The sequence below is a fragment of the Sinocyclocheilus grahami genome, unplaced genomic scaffold (genome assembly GCF_001515645.1).
Source record: "Sinocyclocheilus grahami isolate Dianchi unplaced genomic scaffold, SAMN03320097.WGS_v1.1 scaffold1025.1, whole genome shotgun sequence".
Lineage (NCBI taxonomy): Eukaryota > Metazoa > Chordata > Actinopteri > Cypriniformes > Cyprinidae > Sinocyclocheilus > Sinocyclocheilus grahami.
Genome location: NW_015506204.1, coordinates 72,354 through 92,988, shown reverse-complemented (window position 1 = coordinate 92,988; position 20,635 = coordinate 72,354). Strand labels below are relative to the sequence as shown.

Below are 20,635 nucleotides of genomic sequence, written 5' to 3'. Positions count from 1 at the left end.
ACCAACTAAACTATACTAAATACATTTAAAATCTTAAGCATATTTAAGTTTGTTTGCTAGCAGTCACATTCTACGTCTCTATATTCTGATATAGTTGTTTTCTTGAGGCTTTTCTACCAAACAAAACCGACCTGAGTGAGTTTCTTGTCTATGAAAATAAAATCAACTGCAAGTAGGTTAGTTTCCTCATCCAGGCTACCGCTGTAAAATGGTCTAAATAAATAGTACTGCAAGATCCGTAATCCTCTGACCTGTAGACCCAAAGCTGCTTTTGTGGCATGTTTTTGAAAGATAGTGAGTGTGCTGTTGAAAGTTGCTGTATGTCACCCCTCCCTCCGCTCCACTCGTCCAATGACTGCGAATTAAGCGCAATTACTAATGCTACTACGGCTGGGGCTAAGCTCATGAATATTAAGAAGGTTGCGCTTACGTGACTTGGTAACCTTCCAGGGGCAAAGGCTTGGTTCATGCATATGAATTACCCTACGCAGGCGTTGTTCGGTGACCTTCCAATAGCGAACGCCTGCCTAATGAATATTAATTAGACACGCGCGTATTTACTGTGTTACTGTCCAATAGCGAAAGTTTACGGTATAAATATTAAAAAGCAAGGTTTACCTTAGTAGGATTCGAAATTTTGCAGTCGGGCCTCTTGAAGAGGACTGTGGGGGAGGGTCACGTGACGGGTGTACACACTGTAGAGTTCAGCACCACTCGATTCATAGTAAGATCATCAGCGTCCTCCCCTTTTCAGAACAAGCTTTGACGGACCACAGACGAATATACCATCTGTAACTGTGCTTACGCCACATATCGGCGCCTTGATCGAGCGCAATTTTACTTACTTAATTTTACACGAGGTCCTGGTAGTCTAGCTACCGATTTGGGAGCTTTTGTCAAAGTATCCGAGGAGAAATGTCAATGGAAATACAGCAGAACCCGATGCCTCCGTAGAGCTGTCTCAGTGCCAAGAACTGATCCTCTGGTGAGTAGGTTAGCCAATACCTCTCTATATTGAGTTTAAAGTTGTTTTAAAAAAAGCATTTAACCCGGTGTATTTCGTCAGCAGTGATGGGAGAGCTCGCCAAATCAGTCAGATTCATGTTTGACACTTTTTAACAGTTTACCGCTCGAAGTGTGGTTTATTTGTGACAGTTAAGTAAAACCGCAACATCAGACAGGTTAAACTCAAACGTGTAATGCCCGGATGAAAAACAAACCAATGATATTCACTGTTCAGTCAAATAAACGCATCTTTTTATTAGACTTTTCCCCGCTGTATGTGTAAAAAAAAAAGCATTTAAAGGTTAGTTTTGACATTTATGGGGATATATATATATATATATATATATATATATATATATATATATATATATATATATATATATATATTGCGTATTACATTTGAACACTAGGTCCTCAATTTTAACTTTGAATTTTTTTTCTTGAAAATAAAAACAAACCGGGGTAGTGAGTCAGTTAATGAGCTAACAAATGAAAAGTGGTAAATTGATTTTAAACTTGTGAAAGTTGCTCATTAAGTCTTATTGACTGATTAATGACCAGTGACATTTGATATGAAAAACGGTGTGTTATAGTGTAATATTTACTAAATGTAATCAAAAACGTCTTTTATTTGCATTTAAACCTCATTTGTGTTGTATGTGTTTAGAAAGAGCGGCAGATTTCGAGGTTTTCAAACATTTAATCCCATTAATTTTGTGTTAAGGAGCAAAATAAATGGAAAAGCGCATTACCATGTTGTTGTTGTTTTTCATTTGCCTGAAGTTTAGTCTCATACTATGTCACATTGGCTTATTTTGCAATATATCTGTGTACAAATGATGTTGCTGGGAAGTGACATCGGACTTCTTTTTTTTTTATTGCCTAAACAACCAAAAACCCTAGAGAGTCTACATTACCGTTGGATCAGGTCCATGTAGGACTTGTAAGAGGATGGCAGTGTGCCTATGCTTTCTGTTGAAGATCGCAGACGTCATATGAGACAGCTGAGAAAAGCATGCCTCTTTGCCTGAAGACACTAGTGAGTGCTTTACTCTCCAACACGGTCTGGACTGTCCAGCTGGACATGAGAGGATTACATAACCTGTTATCCAATTTTCTCATACAGTTGTCAACTTTGATCTCTCATGTTCTCTTCAGTGCAGATATTTCATTCCAAATATAACATTATCAGTTGGATGTAAAATCATTGGTTATTTTTATAAAAAATATTGATCTGCCCCCAGTAACTCACAATTCAGCATTTTCAAGATATGATGTACACACCAAAATGTAATGTTCGCCAGCAAAGTAATGCATAACCAAATTGTGCTATCCAAATCATCCGTGTGTGTGTGTAACCAAGAATGCTCTTGCACCGAGAATTTGTTTGTGTCGGTTCAAGACTGCCTAGCTGGCGATAATCCATGCACGTGGTACGCAAACACCCAGAGTGATCTCTCCTGCTGATGACTTTACAAAGAAGCGCTGAGAGAACATGCCGTCCCAGGGGTCAGGCCAACTGAGGTGCTGTCAGGAAGACTAATACAGATATGTGCCAGAGGTTTAATTGAGACATTGTTTGTTGGTGTTTCGCAACTTCAGGAAAGTATTGCAGGTCATCGTTTGCCCTGTTGCTTGTAGGTGGTGAAAAGAATAAATGGGGCTGCTGTGGGAGAATGAGAGACTGAATTGGGTCAAGGCAGTGTTGAATAAAATTATTATGATGAAGAATGCGTAAGGTCCCTTTGCAACACCCACACTTTCAAGCCAGACAGACTTTAATTACGCACTCACAAGGTTGAGTATCCATTTATTAACTTACATTTTCAGCTGATGATTTAAATATTTTTATTTGAATATTTATCAGGCACACTTTATACAAGATGACCACTACTTATTTCTGCCTGTCGCAATTGGCAGAAAGAGGGCTGCTAAGTTAAAGCACTGTACAATGATGGAGAGGCACAAGCATTTCCTCACCTTCATGTCATTTCGCAGTGTAAAAAAAGTCCTGTTAAATTTACTGTTAAAAAACTGGCAGTTGTTGTTGCCAGAAATTCACTGTAAAAAAATGGATGACTTTGTTTCTGGTATTACAGGATGGTATATTGATCATACATCAGAGTAACAAACATACACGACGCTAAAATGATGCAGTAAACAGTAACTAAATAACAGAAGATATAACACAAAAAACACAATGTAGCCTACTATTAAAACTATTTATATTTATAAACTGGTTATTTATTTTTATAAACCAAAATTAAATCTATATAATGAACTAAAACAAAAGTAAATTTAAATATAATTGTATGTGTTGTGTATTGTGTAACACAGGGACTTCTGGGAAAGTTTCTGTTTTTCACAATAAATTATATGGTAATTCATAGTTTTTACTTCTGAAACCCCAAAATTTGGCAGAATTATTCAGTAAATATAATATGATGTTAAATCATTTACAGTTCTTCTCTGTTTTAGTCTTTTAAATATTTTTTTTTACAGTGAATCATTTTTATGTGTGAAATTTTGAAAAATGTCTCACTTGAAATGTCTCGCAAATTTTTTTTTGTTTGCATCATTTCTATTTACAAAATGCAGAACCCTACATTTTTGACTGTAGATACTTGTTTTTCCTCTTAGTCTGCTTTCTGTTTTCTAAATCCTTGCAGCTGAAACGCAGAAGTGAGAAATCTATTGTAGCACGACATTATTTGACTGCAGAGTGCTCAGTCCTCATCTTCATTTACTATTTGTTGCCTAAACCCTCGCAGCACACACACACACAAAGCTCAGAAAATGCAATCATGTGACATCACTCAGCCGATTCTGAGAATTTGCTGTACATTCCAGCGGGGATATGAGGGGTGTGGAGCAGCCCTCTTTTCATCTGCTCGGCGGTGGGTTGATTTCTCTGAAAGTGTCAAGTGCATTTAGTTTTACTCCCACAGCACTTTTCATCCAGATGCAAGGTCAGCCAAGATGTCTTGTTGTTTGTGTGAGGGAGGTAGAATTAATAACAGGGGTCATTGAGAGGTACACTGTGCGGTGGAGTTGATGGACACTTACCTTTGCAGGCATGCTTGCTCGTGTATGTGAGCCATGAGCTGAAAGCGTTAGAATTAGAACGGCTCCCTAAATGACACGCTTTACAGCAAGCCGTGATGTCAGCTACCTTTTCACCCTTTCAAGAATGCTTTAGTCTGCCAGCCTAGACAATGTTTGGTCATGGTCTTTTGAAAGAGACAAGATGCTGCAAAGCAGGGATGCACAGTAAGGATGAGCAGGGTGGTTGACTATATCAACCAGCTAGAAGATTACTATGATTTGGTTTTAGATTAAAAAAAAAAATTTCTAATCTAAAAAATGTATAATACCGTTCAAAGGTTTGAGGTTGGTAAGATTTGAATACATTTATTCAAGAGAAAAAAAGAAAATTATTTTATCTAGCAAGGATGCATTAAATTAATCAAAAGTAAAGATATGTATAGTGTTACAAACCATCTCTATTTAAAATAAATGTTGTTCTTTTGAACCTTCTATTCATCAAAGAATCCTGAAAAACTGTATTCTGGTTTCCAACATTGATTATAATAATATTCTTGAACAGCAAATCAGCATATCAGAATGATTTCTGAAGGATCATGTGACACTGAAAACTGGAGTAATGATGCTGAAAATTCAGTTTTTATTTAGCAGTGATGCTTTAATGCTAGAATCAGCAACCAAGGTCATCTAGATATACGTTTTATTCCTAGTCTATAAACATTTGCTTTTCTGTTTCTGATTTTTCAGCATCTCAAACCATAAATACTTTTCTTTTGAACTTTCTGGTAAAAAATCATAAAAAATAGAATATAGTTTCCACAAAAATATCAAAATGTTTTTGAGCAGCAAATCTACATATTAGAATGATTTCTGAAGGATGATGTGACACTGAAGACCGGAGTAATGCTGCTGAAAATTCACCATGACTGTTGTGGGCTCTTACTATAAATGACTGTCTTAAGGCTGACTAGTCAACTTATCGTTCAGACATCCAAATGAGTAGTTGATTTTGAAAAGATTATTTATTATAATTTATAAGTATTATTATAATCCCTTATGGGCAGCTGGCAGTCTGAAGACCTATCCTCAGATGAAAATGGTTCAGTGGATGAGTAAACATGGAGGCTTTTAACCGTTTGCAACTGAAACTCAGCAGTACTGCCCTTATTTGCACTATTGGTTGCCATGGTCACAAAAAGTGGAGGAAGGGAACAGGATGATGAACAGGAGGATGTTTTTAAGTGAGAGATAGGGACACAGGTAGTGGCTAGTCTTGGCTGCTCTATTGTGTTTGCTAGCATAGCAGTGAAGTCCTTTTGCAAGGTATTTTGTTTCTTTGAAAGTAATTCATGTGGAAAAGCTGACATGGCCTTGGAAGCATCATGGAGTCAGACTTTTACACCTGCCCTTTAAAAACCACATCATTACATCTTGTTTTCCCACGGTAGTCCTTTTCTCCTGTTCCCAACCTGTAGCCAACAGGACCGAGTCTCATGCCAATGAGCAAAACAGTTTAGCTTTTACAAGTTTTACCTCCAGATGAGTTTAACCCATTTAAGTGTAGACGTGAAGATATATACTGGTAGTTATATACAGGTTAGACCACAACATAAAGTGCTGCGTGTACATACAGAGCTGTTGACGAAAAAACACATGCTGGTTCACTATAGGTGTATGACTACAAGGTGAAAAGGGTAAATGATTGTCTCCACCTTCTAGCGAGAGCCATAGAGGAGCAATCCGTGGCTGCCTGTCTCCAGGCCAAAACAGCCCCTCTGTGACTGTTATGTAAGCAGACAGAGAAACACTCACTCAACAGTCATTATGTCTGCTCAGATGTGCTCAGCATTGTCTGGGAAAACTCCAGGTCTACAACCAAATACATGCACACAAAAGCAAGAGGCCTTCTGTAAGCAAAATGTTCCTAAAACTGTTGTTCTCAAATAATGTGTGTGTTCCTTTATTTATTTATGTAATAGCTGTGTGATTTGTACACACTCGGAGAGCATATTTTATAAATAATTTAGTTTTTTTTTTGTTACAATTTTGGCTGACAGTTGTCATGCAAATAATTGCAATAAATGATTTCATTCAATTGTTGTTTTTGATGTTGTTATAGGCAATATATTCTCTTAAAATATATTCTGTAGTCACTTAAAATTAATTTGGATGGGAGTATGTGTGAATGGAAAGTGCACAATGATTGTGAATATCCCTTATAAACATACTAAGGACAAATAATTGTGACTAGCACACATACTCATCGCATATAAAAAGAGCTGTTGTTCAAGGGAATGCAGGTTCAGATTTGACTCTTTCTTCTTCAACTTTCCCCTCTTTACTGTCTTTTAAATAAAAAGTCCAGAAAGCCAGTTAAATTAAATAAAACAATAATGTAGCCTGTGTGTCATCATAGGCTAATATGAAAGTGAGGCTAGTGCTCACATTGTGTTCAGGGAGAGCGTTATGTCATTATGTTTTAATGAGTGGACTGCAGAGCAGTTCTCTGCATGTGCCCGCGCTGTGACCTCACTCTGAACTCAAACCTCACACTGTGCATCCACTGCACCCTTGACATGTCACATCTCATGCCATAAATCTCCATGCCTCACAGTCTCAGAGCTGAATTATGCCATCCTTTGGTCACAGCACGTGCATTGTCCCCGCCCAACGAGCCAAGGTGCTGAGCTGTAGAGGTGGAACCTATTGTTATGGAAAGAAATGCCTGATGACATATAATGCTGCTCCTTTTTTGGTACAACATGAACCTCAATGGCACGTGGTAACTGAGATGAAATCCCTGGGTTTAGGGTCTTGCTGTCTTGGTTTAGGGCAGGGGTGTCAGGCTAGCAGGGCCCCGGCCCTCCAGAAATTGAGTTTGACACCTCTGGTTTAGGGTCTTGCTACATTTGCGGTGTTTCTTCTAATCTAATGGTCATGCCATGCCTGTGCTGTTTATGCATGGTTTCAGTTTTCTACTCCGTGTGATGGTATAACATCAAGAAGGTTTTTGCAAAGCCATTGATCAAAAAATGCACTAAAAGCATGGAAAATGCTAATATTTAGCATTACAGGTGCACTGTGTCATTATAGGCTGTCTGTACATATCAATGGCTTATAAAGTTACTCTGTGTAAGGAATGACCACCATGCTGAGATCATGTGATTAGCTGTCTTGCCATTTGAAAAAATTTGCACAAACCTGCAAATGTTCTTTTAATTTAGCAGTTTTCCAGAGTACATCAATATGTTATGTTGCAAATTTCAACTCAGTCCGCTTTTAATAAATGCTGTGGTAGCTCCAGAGCTGGTGGGGGCAGTAGATAGCTTAATGTTATCGGATCAGTTGTTTAGAAAGACAAGCCATGTAATTATTTAGTGCACCTTTAAAATACAATTTTAATTAACAGTTGATCACAGGAGAGTATCTGTGAGCTATTCATCATCTTGGTGTCTAGGGGTGTCACCAGAGGTGCGCAGTCCTGCTCCTAGAGATCCACCTTCCAACAGAGTTTAGCTCTATGCCTAATTAAACACACCTGAACCAGATAATCAAGACCTTCAGGATCACTAGAAGCTCCCAGGCAGTGGGTTGGAGCTAAAATCTCCAGGAAAGTGGCCCTTCTAGAGCAGGATTGGACACCCCTTATCCCGTCGGTTAATAAATGCATTTTTTTAATTTTTAACCAAACCAACCCATTGATACATTGCTCATTTCCTTTTTTACAGCTGATTCAGAAAGAAGGATCGGACACCTTTGGAAATCTAGAAATGTGGAGCTGCATGGTTTACAATGAGACGAACGACAGCGTGGACCTCCGGCTCTGCCAGGACTTTGGACTCATTCTGTCCATCTTCTCTCTTGTGTATCTCATCGTCTGCTTTCCATTGGGGCTTTGCTACAATGCCCTGCTGGTGGTGGTTAACCTTTCCAACAAGGTCACCATGACCATGCCTGATGTCTACTTTGTGAACATAGCCATTGCTGGCCTGGTGCTCAACTTGGTGGCTCCAGTAGAGCTTCTGGGGCCCAGTTTTACACGCTGGCCCATGTGGGAGTACAACAACGAGCTCTACATTACCCTTCTCATTCTCTTCAACATCTCCTCTCTGGTCATCATGTACTCCACAACCTTGCTCAGTCTGGACTATTACATCGAGCGAGCTCTCCCACGCACTTACATGTCCAGTGTCTACAACACCAAGCACGTTTGCGGCTTCATCTGGGGCGGTGCCATTCTCACCAGCTTCTCTTCGCTGCTCTTCTACGTGTGCAACCACGTCTCCACTAAAATCATCGAGTGCTCCAAGATGCAGAACAAAGAGGCGGCTGACGCCATCATGATGTTCATTGGGTACGTGGTGCCGGCAGTGGCAGTGCTTTATGCAGTCGTGCTAATCCTCCGGATCCGGAAGGAGTCCACCCCTTTGGACCAGGACTCTGGGAGGCTCGATCCATCCATCCACAGGTTGCTGCTGGCCTCCGTGTGCATGCAGTTTCTTCTATGGACTCCATACTACATGACCTTACTGGTACACACAGTGGCCGGAGCTCCTGGGAGCCATTCCAACAGGCAGCACCTTACCACATACTTCTTCCTGAGATGTTTATCTGAGCTGCTCGCCTTCTGCAGTAGCTTCGCCATTCCCCTCATGTACAGGCAAATGAATAAGAACTTTTCCCATAAACTGCAGCGGCTTCTGAAGAGGCTGCACTGCGGGGACCAATCGTGCCCTCACGAACGCTCAGCAGTACAGCAGGTGGTTACATGAAGGCTCGTGTCCAGTCAGACCTGCTTCTCCCTCACTGGCACTTACTCCGAATCCACAGAAGTAGAGCCAGCACATGAATCTGGATATATATTGCGTGCTGAAAGGAAGTATTTGCTCACCACAAGGAGTGGTATGTGTCTCTGTGAAATTGTAGAACCTCCGTAACATTTAACGACTTAACTTTATTTGTCCATCTCTGCGATGAATGGGCGACCAAGAAGAAACCACTAAGTGCTGTTTCTGTGTAAGCTATGTCTATTCTTTGGGTTCTTGGGCCTGAGGAAAATCTCAAACCATCTGATGGTCCTTTCAGTGGAGGGGGGAAATGTTGAACGTTTGTAATCTGTTACAGGATATGTGGCATAGCCTTCTAATGTGATGCCTTTAGACCAACCTATTCCCTTTTAGCTCAAGGCTATATTTCACACCAGGCTGTCTGTGTTGTGATCCACAACAGCATAAGCTCTTCAGTCTGGATTGAGTTTTCTGGTCACACTTTCTATAAAACCTCTCTGGTAGATGCTAGTAAATGCAATATAATTACCTCAATTTCACACACCAACGGGCATTACATTGGAATGGTCTAACCATCTTTTACAGCACTCAGAAATAACCCAATGAGACTGATATCATGGAGTGGGAAAGATTGTGTGTGTTTGCGTGCTGGTGGTTGTGAGTGTGTGTTCTCGAGTGCTTGCTGCTAAGGTGATGTGCATCATAACTGCACAGCTGTTCAGCCATATTAAATTCAATCAAATGTGTATAGCTTATTAAGAGGAAGCTATAGAAATGATCCACTAGACAATGGATCACAGTTTTAAGGTCAACTAGTTAGAGATTTAATCTTTATTCAATACCTTTTCAATCATTAGTCTGTTTACTACTGTAATTATTATCCGTGCACCATGAGGAAGTGGTTAACAATTCATGTTTCGAGATGTGAATCCAAGTCGCAAAAGTCCAGTTGATACAATCAAATATATTTGGTTTCATTTAACAGCTCTATGCAGTAGATTATTCGGTAAAACCGCTCAAATTTGTACTGGAGCATATACAGTTGATTTCTGAAAGTACTGATCGGACTTCAGTGCTTCTAAGCGATGAATCACATTGGGATAACATTTCCTTTCTGGTGCGCATATTTAAAAGAGATTGTTTTTATTGAGATTAGTTGCATGAGCGATTTCATTGTATGCATATATAGAGAGATATGCATCAATGCTCTCAGTCTGAGAGAAAATTGTAGACGTTTCCAAAAAATAATACTCAGAGGCAGGATGAGAAATAGTACAGTTTAAGCTAGTAAATGGTGTTATTATCGAAAATGTCTTTACTCTTGTTTTTCTCGAGTCAGTGGATGCAAAATTAGTATATATTGGAGAGAAAGCACTGTATGTGAATGGAAGAGTGAAGAAGTGTCATTTGAATCCACTCATGTTTGCAAAGGAAAGAATGTATTTAAAGTCATGAAGGGGATTAAAATCAGTTAACCCTTAATCATAAATGATGAAACAGCATCAAATCGCAATGTTATGGCTGTTAGCGTGCTAATGCCAGTATGTATCATATTAAGAATGTGAATATATTGTACTTCAGAGATTTACTGGGAAAAAAACATGCCATTTTAGATTACAGTATTATTTTCTCAGAGATTTATTTAGATACTAAAGTGTCATTCATCCTCTGTCCCATACTGAGTCAAAGACTTGTTCAATAAACTAACATGAATATAATCCTGCTTGGCTCTTCATTGATTCCCCACATCTAAGAACATCACAGCTTTCCAGATGACAAATGATGAAGCTTGTTTTGGTTTGCATCAACAAAACAGGTATGGATGACTACACTCACTCATTCATACCAACAAAAAGAAAATAAATAGTTTATGCCACAGAAGACAAAACATATTTTTCTTGCTTGGTACGAGCCTTAGAATAGTGCCAGGGCCCAGGAGCAAAACCTGCCTTTGGCAGAAACATTTTGTTTAGTTGCCCATCTGCAGCGCAGCAACATCCACAGACATTAGTACTGTGAAAGACATGTTCTGCTTGTTCTTCGATTGACAACTGCCTTCATTTCTGAAAAACGCATTCTGTAGCATAATGAACTCTTTCAATAACAAGTTGAGTTTGGCTAAGTTCAAGTAACTTGTTAAAGGAAAATGCATTGCAAAAATAATTATTGTATAGAAGAAAGCATTTTCAAGGGGACATCGGATGCCCATTTTCCACAAGTTGTTATGAATCTTTAGGGTCTTGCCTTGTCAAAAACAGCTCTGTTCACAGCGACTGAAAAAAAAACTTGTGTCCACACACTGCTAAGAAACATTTATATGCAAACACCATGTAAAAGTGAAGTTTGCATCCGATGTCCCCTTTAACATCAAAAAAGGACTTTATTTTATTGCCTTTATGTATGAAAGTCAAACATTTTTCGTTTAAACAGGAATACATCATTCCAAACCACCTAAATGTTTGTAGAGTAAATTGTAAAGAGACTGTCCAGTGTTGACTATTTCAAATAATCTTTACCAAGCGATTCGCTTAGCTGACCTAAGACGCTGCAGTGTTGACGCTCGCAGAATAAGAACTCACCTGGGTTTTGTTATATACTGACTCACAGTGGGGGTACCTCTAGTCAACAGTGTCAGCGGTATGTGTGTGTGTGTGTGTCTGGAATCAAGCGAGCTTGGTCAGAGTGGGAGTAGACCGAGGGGCCCCGTTCAGGCCGCAGCACTGTGTGCAGTCTCTCTGAAGTGCCTGTGGCATCCCCAAACCAAGCCACAAAACTCCTTTGAAAGAAGAACATTCTAGACATTCTGAGAATTGTTTTTTGCTTCTGAACACCGCCAGCGCAACATATCCGTCTGTCACAACACAAGAACAACATTGTCTAATATGGAACAGTGGATCCACGGTGAGTATCGGAATGTTAGACAAGGAACGAACCAGGAAACATGAACAATTCCATGTTGTTTGGCATAACACTCCCAAACTTTATCGTAAGTGTATTTCTTCAACTATTTTCTTTTTGTTACATGAAGGTCACATACTTGGAAGGCTCACCATACTTGAAAACATTTTACCATACCTTCATTGTTTTGTTTTATTATTTTTTTTATTTTACACAGAAAGAAATCAAGCAAGACAATAACATTATTTTATTGTTTATTTATTTTATTTTATTTTATACACACTGGATGAAATCAAATGAGACAATAATATTATTTTAGTTTAGTTTTAATTAAGATACGTTATTGTTTTATCCATGTTCTAATTGTAAATATACAAAAGCCATGTTAAATAAGAATTACATTTAAAAACTGACAAATCTAAACAAAGACAAATCATTTATTTATTTATTGTGTGAATTGCAAGTTTAAAATGTCATTTCTGTCATTTGACTAGAAGACTAAATTAATTGGTGAATTATCCATATACAGTGGGTACGGAAAGTATTCAGACCCCCTTAAATTTTTCACTCTTTGTTATATTGCAGCCATTTGCGAAAATCATTTAAGTTAATTTTTTTTCCTCATTAATGTACACACAGCACCCCATATTGACAGAAAAACACAGAATTGTTGACATTTTTGCAGATTTATTAAAAAAGAAAAACTGAAATATCACATGGTCCTAAATATTCAGACCCTTTGCTCAGTATTTAGTAGAAGCACCCTTTTGATCGAATACAGCCATGAGTCTTTTTGGGAAAGATCCAACAAGTTTTTCACACCTGGATTTGGGAATCCTCTGCCATTCCTCCTTGCAGAGCCTCTCCAGTTCTGTCAGGTTGGATAGCAAAGGGTCTGAATATTTAGGACCATGTGATATTTCAGTTTTTCTTTTTTAATAAATCTGCAAAAATGTCAACAATTCTGTGTTTTTCTGTCAATATGGGGTGCTGTGTGTACATTAATGAGGAAAAAAAATTAACTTAAATGATTTTAGCAAATGGCTGCAATATAACAAAGAGTGAAAAATTTAAGGGGGTCTGAATACTTTCCGTACCCACTGTATATGTCCACTGCTGGACATGGTATATATTAAATAATTATACCTGAAAAGTCATGAAGTTATAAGAAAGTTTATTTTCCATAGAGCCAAAATTTTCATTGTTAAAGAAACACCAGTAAATGTGCAACTGATAGTGTCTGTGAAAAGCATTACAGACATATATTTTGTGTTTGTAGTCATTTTATTTTCAATAGATCCGTCAGCCAAAGTGTTCTTGACTGGCCACATTTGTGGGGATGAAATTTGAGCTTATCCAAATTGAGGCACCGTTGCATTAAGAACAGCCCTTTAATCTACTTTGAAAGGGACCCTTCATAATCATGTCACTGCCTCTGCATGCCTTTGCTTCATATATGCATGTTCAAACTCTTGTTTTTGCCAAAGCATGCAGAAATTGTTTTGTACACACAACCTAAACAAAACCCAAATTTGCTGGGTCTGCTAAATACAGAACTGTCAAAGCACAGATCCGCTCAGATGTTTTTCATTTTTACATCTGTATAGAATAAACTACATTTGGACTGAATAAAATAATGGATGCCTTTCTCCATTAATAATTCAAGAAGGGCAAATCAGAACCTAACAGTTCACCTCACAAGCACGAGACATAATCAATACACTTTCTCTTTTTGCAGCAATTGATGCCAACCTGGATATTTACCTCACCTCACACATCTCTCTGGAATACTTGATTCTGATTGGTCAATCACTGCATTCAGTGGTCAGATATTAATATTCACATCTGTAGCAACACTATAAGGCACTGCTTTCACATCTCACCACTGACTCGCAGTTTCATGTTTCATACAAATGTAATCTTGTGTCACAGTTATTGATTGTAGTCAAAATTACCTCATAGGATTTCAGTATTTAGATTACTGTAATATTGTTGCAGCGTTTGCTTGTGTCTAGGCTGTTTGTTTTGTAAATTGTAATTGACAATTGCAATATATTTTTTTCTTAGTGAAAGACATCACAAAATCAGAATGGACAATTCTTATTTTTATGGACTATTGCAGTGTTTATATTAATGATCGACCATGGACAAAATCAAGTTCCTTACATTTTTTATTTTCTGAGAAGCCGATTTACTTGGTTATATGTCACAAAAGGGAAGAACAAACGACCACAGTTTCTTTTTCCACTTTAATTCCTGGCTAACTGTACATTATTCCATATATTTCTCATGTGCTTTATCTTATGATGTTAAAAACTTTTTCTAATCACTCAACAGGACGTGCTTTCTAGAGACAGGTGGATGAGGCAACCTCCCCCACTAAAATGCTGAAGCTTTACCCAGAAATCCACACCTGCATGCAAGTTCAACATCCTGTTGGTATGTCCTGCCCAAAGCGAAGGCAAGCGACCACGACAGCTTTGTTTTTTTAGTAATGTTGAAACAGCCGTGTTTATTCTCTTAATGGAACCTCTCATCATTCCAATGGCCTCAAAACATGACTTCACAGTTTCCTTAATCTGAAAGACTCTAAATAATTAACTCAAAATCCAATGGCAAACAGGCAAGAGGTTTGCACAACAGGTTTTAAATCCCACGTATTGGATAACATATCCCGAATAATATTCTAACTCCAGACATGAGCTCAATTTACCCCTAAGAAGCCAGGGTCTCTAATGTTCTCTGGTCTTGTTTCAAAGTAAACTTGGGTTGAGCTTAAAAAGTAATTGTTTTGCAGACCCCAGCTTAAATCGGCCACACTAGACCACCAAGGTTGCACATTTGGTTTGTCTCTTAAAGGTTTTGCTGTTTGACTTGGCTCTTGCCCAGATCTCTAACAAAAATTAGGACAGCGATTCCTTTTGGAAGTTCAGGGTCACATCAGGCAATCCAACTCATTCAGTTACTACATTATGGTGAAACACCATTTTGTTTATATATATATATATATAAATACAATGACAGCCTGACTAAAAGATTTAAAACTGTCAAATGGGTGAAGTTTGACCCCTTTTCTATCTGTATGACATTATAAAAATGGGTCAGGAGCTTTGTATTTACATGTCTGGTTTACCCAACCCACCTCTATTCTAACCCCGATAAGTGCGGGGAAATGGGATGGGTCAATTCAGTCATGGGACCCAGATTTACCACTCTTTAGATAATGTGACATGAGCTCAATTTACCCCTAAGAAGCCAGGGTCTCTAATGTTCTCTGGTCTTGTTTCAAAGTAAACTTGGGTTGAGCTTAAAAAGTAATTGTTTTGCAGACCCCAGCTTAAATCGGCCACACTAGACCACCAAGGTTGCACATTTGGTTTGTCTCTTAAAGGTTTTGCTGTTTGACTTGGCTCTTGCCCAGATCTCTAACAAAAATTAGGACAGCGATTCCTTTTGGAAGTTCAGGGTCACATCAGGCAATCCAACTCATTCAGTTACTACATTATGGTGAAACACCATTTTGTTTATATATATATATATATAAATACAATGACAGCCTGACTAAAAGATTTAAAACTGTCAAATGGGTGAAGTTTGACCCCTTTTCTATCTGTATGACATTATAAAAATGGGTCAGGAGCTTTGTATTTACATGTCTGGTTTACCCAACCCACCTCTATTCTAACCCCGATAAGTGCGGGGAAATGGGATGGGTCAATTCAGTCATGGGACCCAGATTTACCACTCTTAGATAATGTTATAATTTTTCCACCAGAAATATCTATGATTGGCACATCGAATGCCTTAGGCGATTACACGCTCCCTTCCTCCTTTTGCACCTCCAAAATGATCTGGCATGAACTGCATGCTTTGATAAATCAGACCCGATGTGGAAAGACAGTCCAGCCTTGCTGGAGAGTCCCAGACTACAGCAGATGGCAGAAACCCAATCCTCCACGCTCCACACTGCCAGACCGGCTCGGTATTTTTCCTCTTTGCAAATGTACCAGAGATTTGGAAAAACAACAACAATGAAATTCTGGTGTCAGCAGACCATCTAAGAATTGGACCATGGGAACCACACAGGGGAGAGTGCCCAGGTTGGCCGTGTTTGATGCTGTGGTTGTGTGGGTTGGAAGGTAGGGAGAGTGTGTCTTTTTAAGTAAGAATGTCGCTTGTGTCTTTCTACTCAATGAGACAAGTGTGTCTCCACCAGACCACAGGAATGGCACTCTAGAAGACATCATCCTGACATGGTTTCTTTCTGTTAAGTGTTGTTTCCAAAAATATTTTGATATAGTAAACATATTTCATGTTTGCTCTCATAGCTCAATTTATGGGTCAATATATCGTGACCTAAATGTTTACATGTTTCATAATAATTTTCCAGTCATCCAACCATGAAAATAGCCATATAGCCATACATTTTACATGTATCTCTAGTAATGCATTAACACTCTCAGATTAGATTAACTTTATTCTCCTTTGTGAGCATCAATGAAACATACAGTGTGGTCCAAGGTCTGAGATGGGATGAAAAATCTAATTTAAACCTGGAAATAACCAGAACATTTAAGGATAAAAAAAAAAACGTAAACAAAGAAATGCTATGTTATGTTAAATATGTTAATTTTATTAGAATGTATATAATATATATATAATTATATTAAGCTGTGGGATATATGTGTGTGTGTATGTGTGTGTGTGTTGTACAGATGTCCGTTTGTTCTTCTTCCAATGAAATTCAAGACACGCTGTTTGGATCATCTCAAATCATGCCTAAAAATATAATTGGGTTTTATACAAATATGTTGAGTTCATGCAGCTTGAGTGCTGCTGTTATTAATGCAAAAATGTAATAATCCAAAGACATTCTGAAATTTGTTAATTTTTTTCACTGAAATTGTAATAATATAATATAATATAATAATATTTGTTCATTATAAACTTCAGAATTTTAGACTTCACATATATATTATACATATATATATAATGTATATTGTATATACACATATATTTCATACACAATTTAATAAAATAAAACAACATTATATATATATTTATATACTCCAACTGGTTCCATATATATATATATATATATATATGGAACCAGTTAGATTGCATCACATTTTGTTGGACAGTGAGTCACTGATTTTTACAGTAAAGCATTCAAAGTGAAAGGCTGATGGTATTGTGTTCTCAAAAATAAAAGGACCAAAGTAAAACAAATAAAAATAATAAAAAAGAAATGTATCATCATAAACCACAGCTTTCAAATGAACAAAGTGGAAGAGGTCACAAAAGAGGTGTTTACTTGTCAGCCATACCCCAGGGGTGCTGCGGTCAGGTGAGGCAGCAGGGTGTCAGGCGGTGTGTTTTGCTGCTTGTTATTGAGGAGACAGCTGGAGCACAATGCTGCGCTCACTCCTCGGCTCAGTTCCCACAGGTGCAGAACTCTGTCACAACAATCTCTGCACTGACTCGCTCAAGGCCACTGACCTCTAACATGCCTGCCTTTTTGAAAGCTGCTGCTCTCATGTCTTGACCACTGAAAATAGCATCTGACCAAACCATTCAACAAAGCATTTGAACATCTGATGGTATGACATTAGGTGTCTATGCATTCCCAAGGAATTTCATTCAATTCACCTACATAAAGGAATTTGTCATTAAGGAAAAGAGGCTTTTTTTGGAGATAATATATCCATAATTTACACTTTAACTCCACCCTGTGTTCAAAAAGAATACTGCAACAGGATGAACTTTCTGTTGAATGGATATTCAGAAACATTTCTTTTCTATTTTTATCCACAGCAGAAATATGAAATGGTCCCACTGAGCATTAAATCTTTCTGCACTTCCCATGTGCTGACACTCATTTCCTGACTTAACTCAGACACAACATGTTCGAAAGAATCACTAGAAGACATTAGCAGAATGATTCACTGCAAAAACACAAAAACCCCTGAACACAATCCATTCAGAATGCTTCCTATTACAGTACAATGCTTGTTCTGGATCAAGTCAATGTCATCCTGTAGCTGCAGCTGCCTGATGCTAGACAGAGCTTTGTAGGCATTTTGACACATTGCTTTAATCTTCATGTTAGCCATGTTTCCTGTGTTGTGAATTCATTTAGTTCTGGGTTGGATCCCATCACACTGTCCATGCTGCACTCAAAATCTATCATGTCAGTGTATGCTGCATGTATGCATGTTAGGGTGAGTACATACAAAAGATTACATGATCATAATCACAATTAAGTTCATGAATAAACTGATCATTATTTTTTATGCATTATTATTTTTTAGTGATTCCTTCTGCAAGTTACATTTTTTAGACCAGTAGGTGGCGACAAATGTCATAAAATAATTCACTCAACAGTTTGGTTCAGAGATGATCATTCATTCAAACAAAATACCACGACTGTTTATTTACTCAGAGACTCAGTGGTTGCTTTTGCTTTGACTTTGTTTGGAGACATATTTATTCACTGGTGGAGCAAATATAAGTTAAAGTAACTGGCAATGTTATGTAAAATGTAAGTTATTCAATATTAATATCATCATTTCATGTTTTTGAACGTTGCGTTTTTATTTTTAGATGAATTATGGTAGATAATTCACAGAATGGCTGACTGCCTACCTGCATACGTATCTACCTATCTATCTAGCATCCATCTGTTTCAAAGGCTGTTGGTGTTTTACTGCCACTGTTGTTCATTTCAGCTGGAAACTAGTGAATTGTATGTATAGGTACGTTTTGGGATTTTTATTTTTTTTATGTGTGTATAGAGGCACGTTTGAGCTTGGGTTGGTTTCAGCTCTCCACTCTAAATGTGAAAAATACAATAAAAATAAAAAATGTCATGTACATAGCAAAGTTATGTTTTCCAATCTTGAATCCATCATCACTTAACTTACCTTTGCTGTGACAATTAAGTTCATGAATAAACTGATCATTATTTTTTATGCATTATTATTTTTTAGTGATTCCTTCTGCAAGTTACATTTTTTAGACCAGTAGGTGGCGACAAATGTCATAAAATAATTCACTCAACAGTTTGGTTCAGAGATGATCATTCATTCAAACAAAATACCACGACTGTTTATTTACTCAGAGACTCAGTGGTTGCTTTTGCTTTGACTTTGTTTGGAGACATATTTATTCACTGGTGGAGCAAATATAAGTTAAAGTAACTGGCAATGTTATGTAAAATGTAAGTTATTCAATATTAATATCATCATTTCATGTTTTTGAACGTTGCGTTTTTATTTTTAGATGAATTATGGTAGATAATTCACAGAATGGCTGACTGCCTACCTGCATACTTATCTACCTATCTATCTAGCATCCATCTGTTTCAAAGGCTGTTGGTGTTTTACTGCCACTGTTGTTCATTTCAGCTGGAAACTAGTGAATTGTATGTATAGGTACGTTTTGGGATTTTTTTTTATTTTTTATGTGTGTATAGAGGCACGTTTGAGCTTGGGTTGGTTTCAGCTCTCCACTCTAAATGTGAAAAATACAATAAAAATAAAAAATGTCATGTACATAGCAAAGTTATGTTTTCCAATCTTGAATCCATCATCACTTAACTTACCTTTGCTGTGTTGCTATGGTGATTCTTATAATTAAGACAGATTGGTTCAGTCCAAGAATTATGCAGCGCTTTTCAGGATTGTCAGTCAGTGGCTCACCTTTGTGTGGAAAACAACCCTTGTAAATAATGTGAATATGTGCAGTAATATGGGTGCTTTCAATCAATTATCATTCAGTTTGAGTGTTAGATCAAACTCTCCTTTAAGTCTATTATGATCCTATAGCACTATTGTTCAGTGTCTCAGAACAAGTGAACCAAATGACAAGATTCGTTATTTAGTGCTCTGTCTCTAAAATGCGGAGTGTATCAACTCATTTGATGGATCTTCAGAGCTCACAGTAGGACTGTTTTTAGATACAGCACAGTTCCTAGAACATCATGCCACGCCATTAACATGTAAATGTGTGAGGGAAGATTGTGACACTCAGTTTGCATTTAACACTAATACACGCAGGTTGTAGAGCACCAAGCTTCCACCACATGTTGCCACCCAACAAATGTAATTACCTCCCTACAGAGGGACACGGTCGGGCATGTAAAGTGAGAAAAGCAGTTTCATGCTGTCTGTAACTCATCAGTTGTTCCCGGCATCGTAATGAATCAGTTCCCTCCAGATTGTTCTATGAGTCCCTGTGAAAATTGCATTGATAGAGAGTTTAATAGAGGGAGACAAACAACAGCCTCCCTATTTAAGAGCAACACCTCTGGGAAAATGTTACTTGGGTGCAGGTGGAGACTTTGGGACTGTAATTAAAAGCACAAGCATAACAAATAATAATTCTTCAGGATTGAATCCCTTGTTCTATGAGGACTATTTCATCTGTTTAAATTTTATTCGGCCTAAAATTAACAGCATAAAAGGTAGCAAATTTGTAACTCATCAAATATCTGTAAATATTGCTGTTGTTCTTGTTAAATAACACCAAAACTGAAAAAAAAAAAAATGAAGCTATGACGTCCAAAATCAAAACTAATAAAATGAGAAAAGCACATAACAAAATAACTAAACCTTAAACAAAGTTTATAAAAAATAAAAGCTAATAATATTAATGAAAATATTAATACCAAAATATAAATACCAAAATATTAATGAATACAGCCATGATATATAAATAAATTCTTCAGGATTGAATCCCTTGTTCTATGAGGACTATTTCATCTGTTTAAATTTTATTCGGCCTAAAATTAACAGCATAAAAGGTAGCAAATTTGTAACTCATCAAATATCTGTAAATATTGCTGTTGTTCTTGTTAAATAACACCAAAACTGAAAAAAAAAAAAATGAAGCTGTGACGT

General features: G+C 37.6%; 1 protein-coding gene across 3 annotated transcripts; it reads left to right on the top strand.

Annotated features, from left to right (window-relative positions):
* Positions 1-697: 697 nt before the first annotated feature.
* Positions 698-10,429, top strand: LOC107565765 (probable G-protein coupled receptor 146). 3 transcript variants are annotated; one of them, XM_016251039.1, is made up of 2 exons: positions 698-985; positions 7,779-10,429. In XM_016251039.1, exon 2 carries the CDS (start codon positions 7,821-7,823, stop codon positions 8,820-8,822), a length of 1,002 nt encoding a protein of 333 aa, XP_016106525.1. In that variant the 5' UTR covers positions 698-985; positions 7,779-7,820; the 3' UTR covers positions 8,823-10,429. The 3 variants fall into 3 exon arrangements, with proteins under 3 accessions (XP_016106525.1, XP_016106526.1, XP_016106524.1); XM_016251040.1 differs by having other exon boundaries at positions 698-993; XM_016251038.1 differs by lacking the exon at positions 698-985 and adding an exon at positions 1,470-2,044.
* Positions 10,430-20,635: the final 10,206 nt, after the last annotated feature.

Coding starts and splice junctions, on each gene's coding strand:
- LOC107565765 (XM_016251038.1), top strand. CDS start 2,021: ATGCCTCTTTGCCTGAAGACACTA. Junction 2,045..7,778: donor CTCTTTGCCTGAAGACACTA/GTGAGTGCTTTA, acceptor CCTTTTTTACAG/CTGATTCAGAAAGAAGGATC.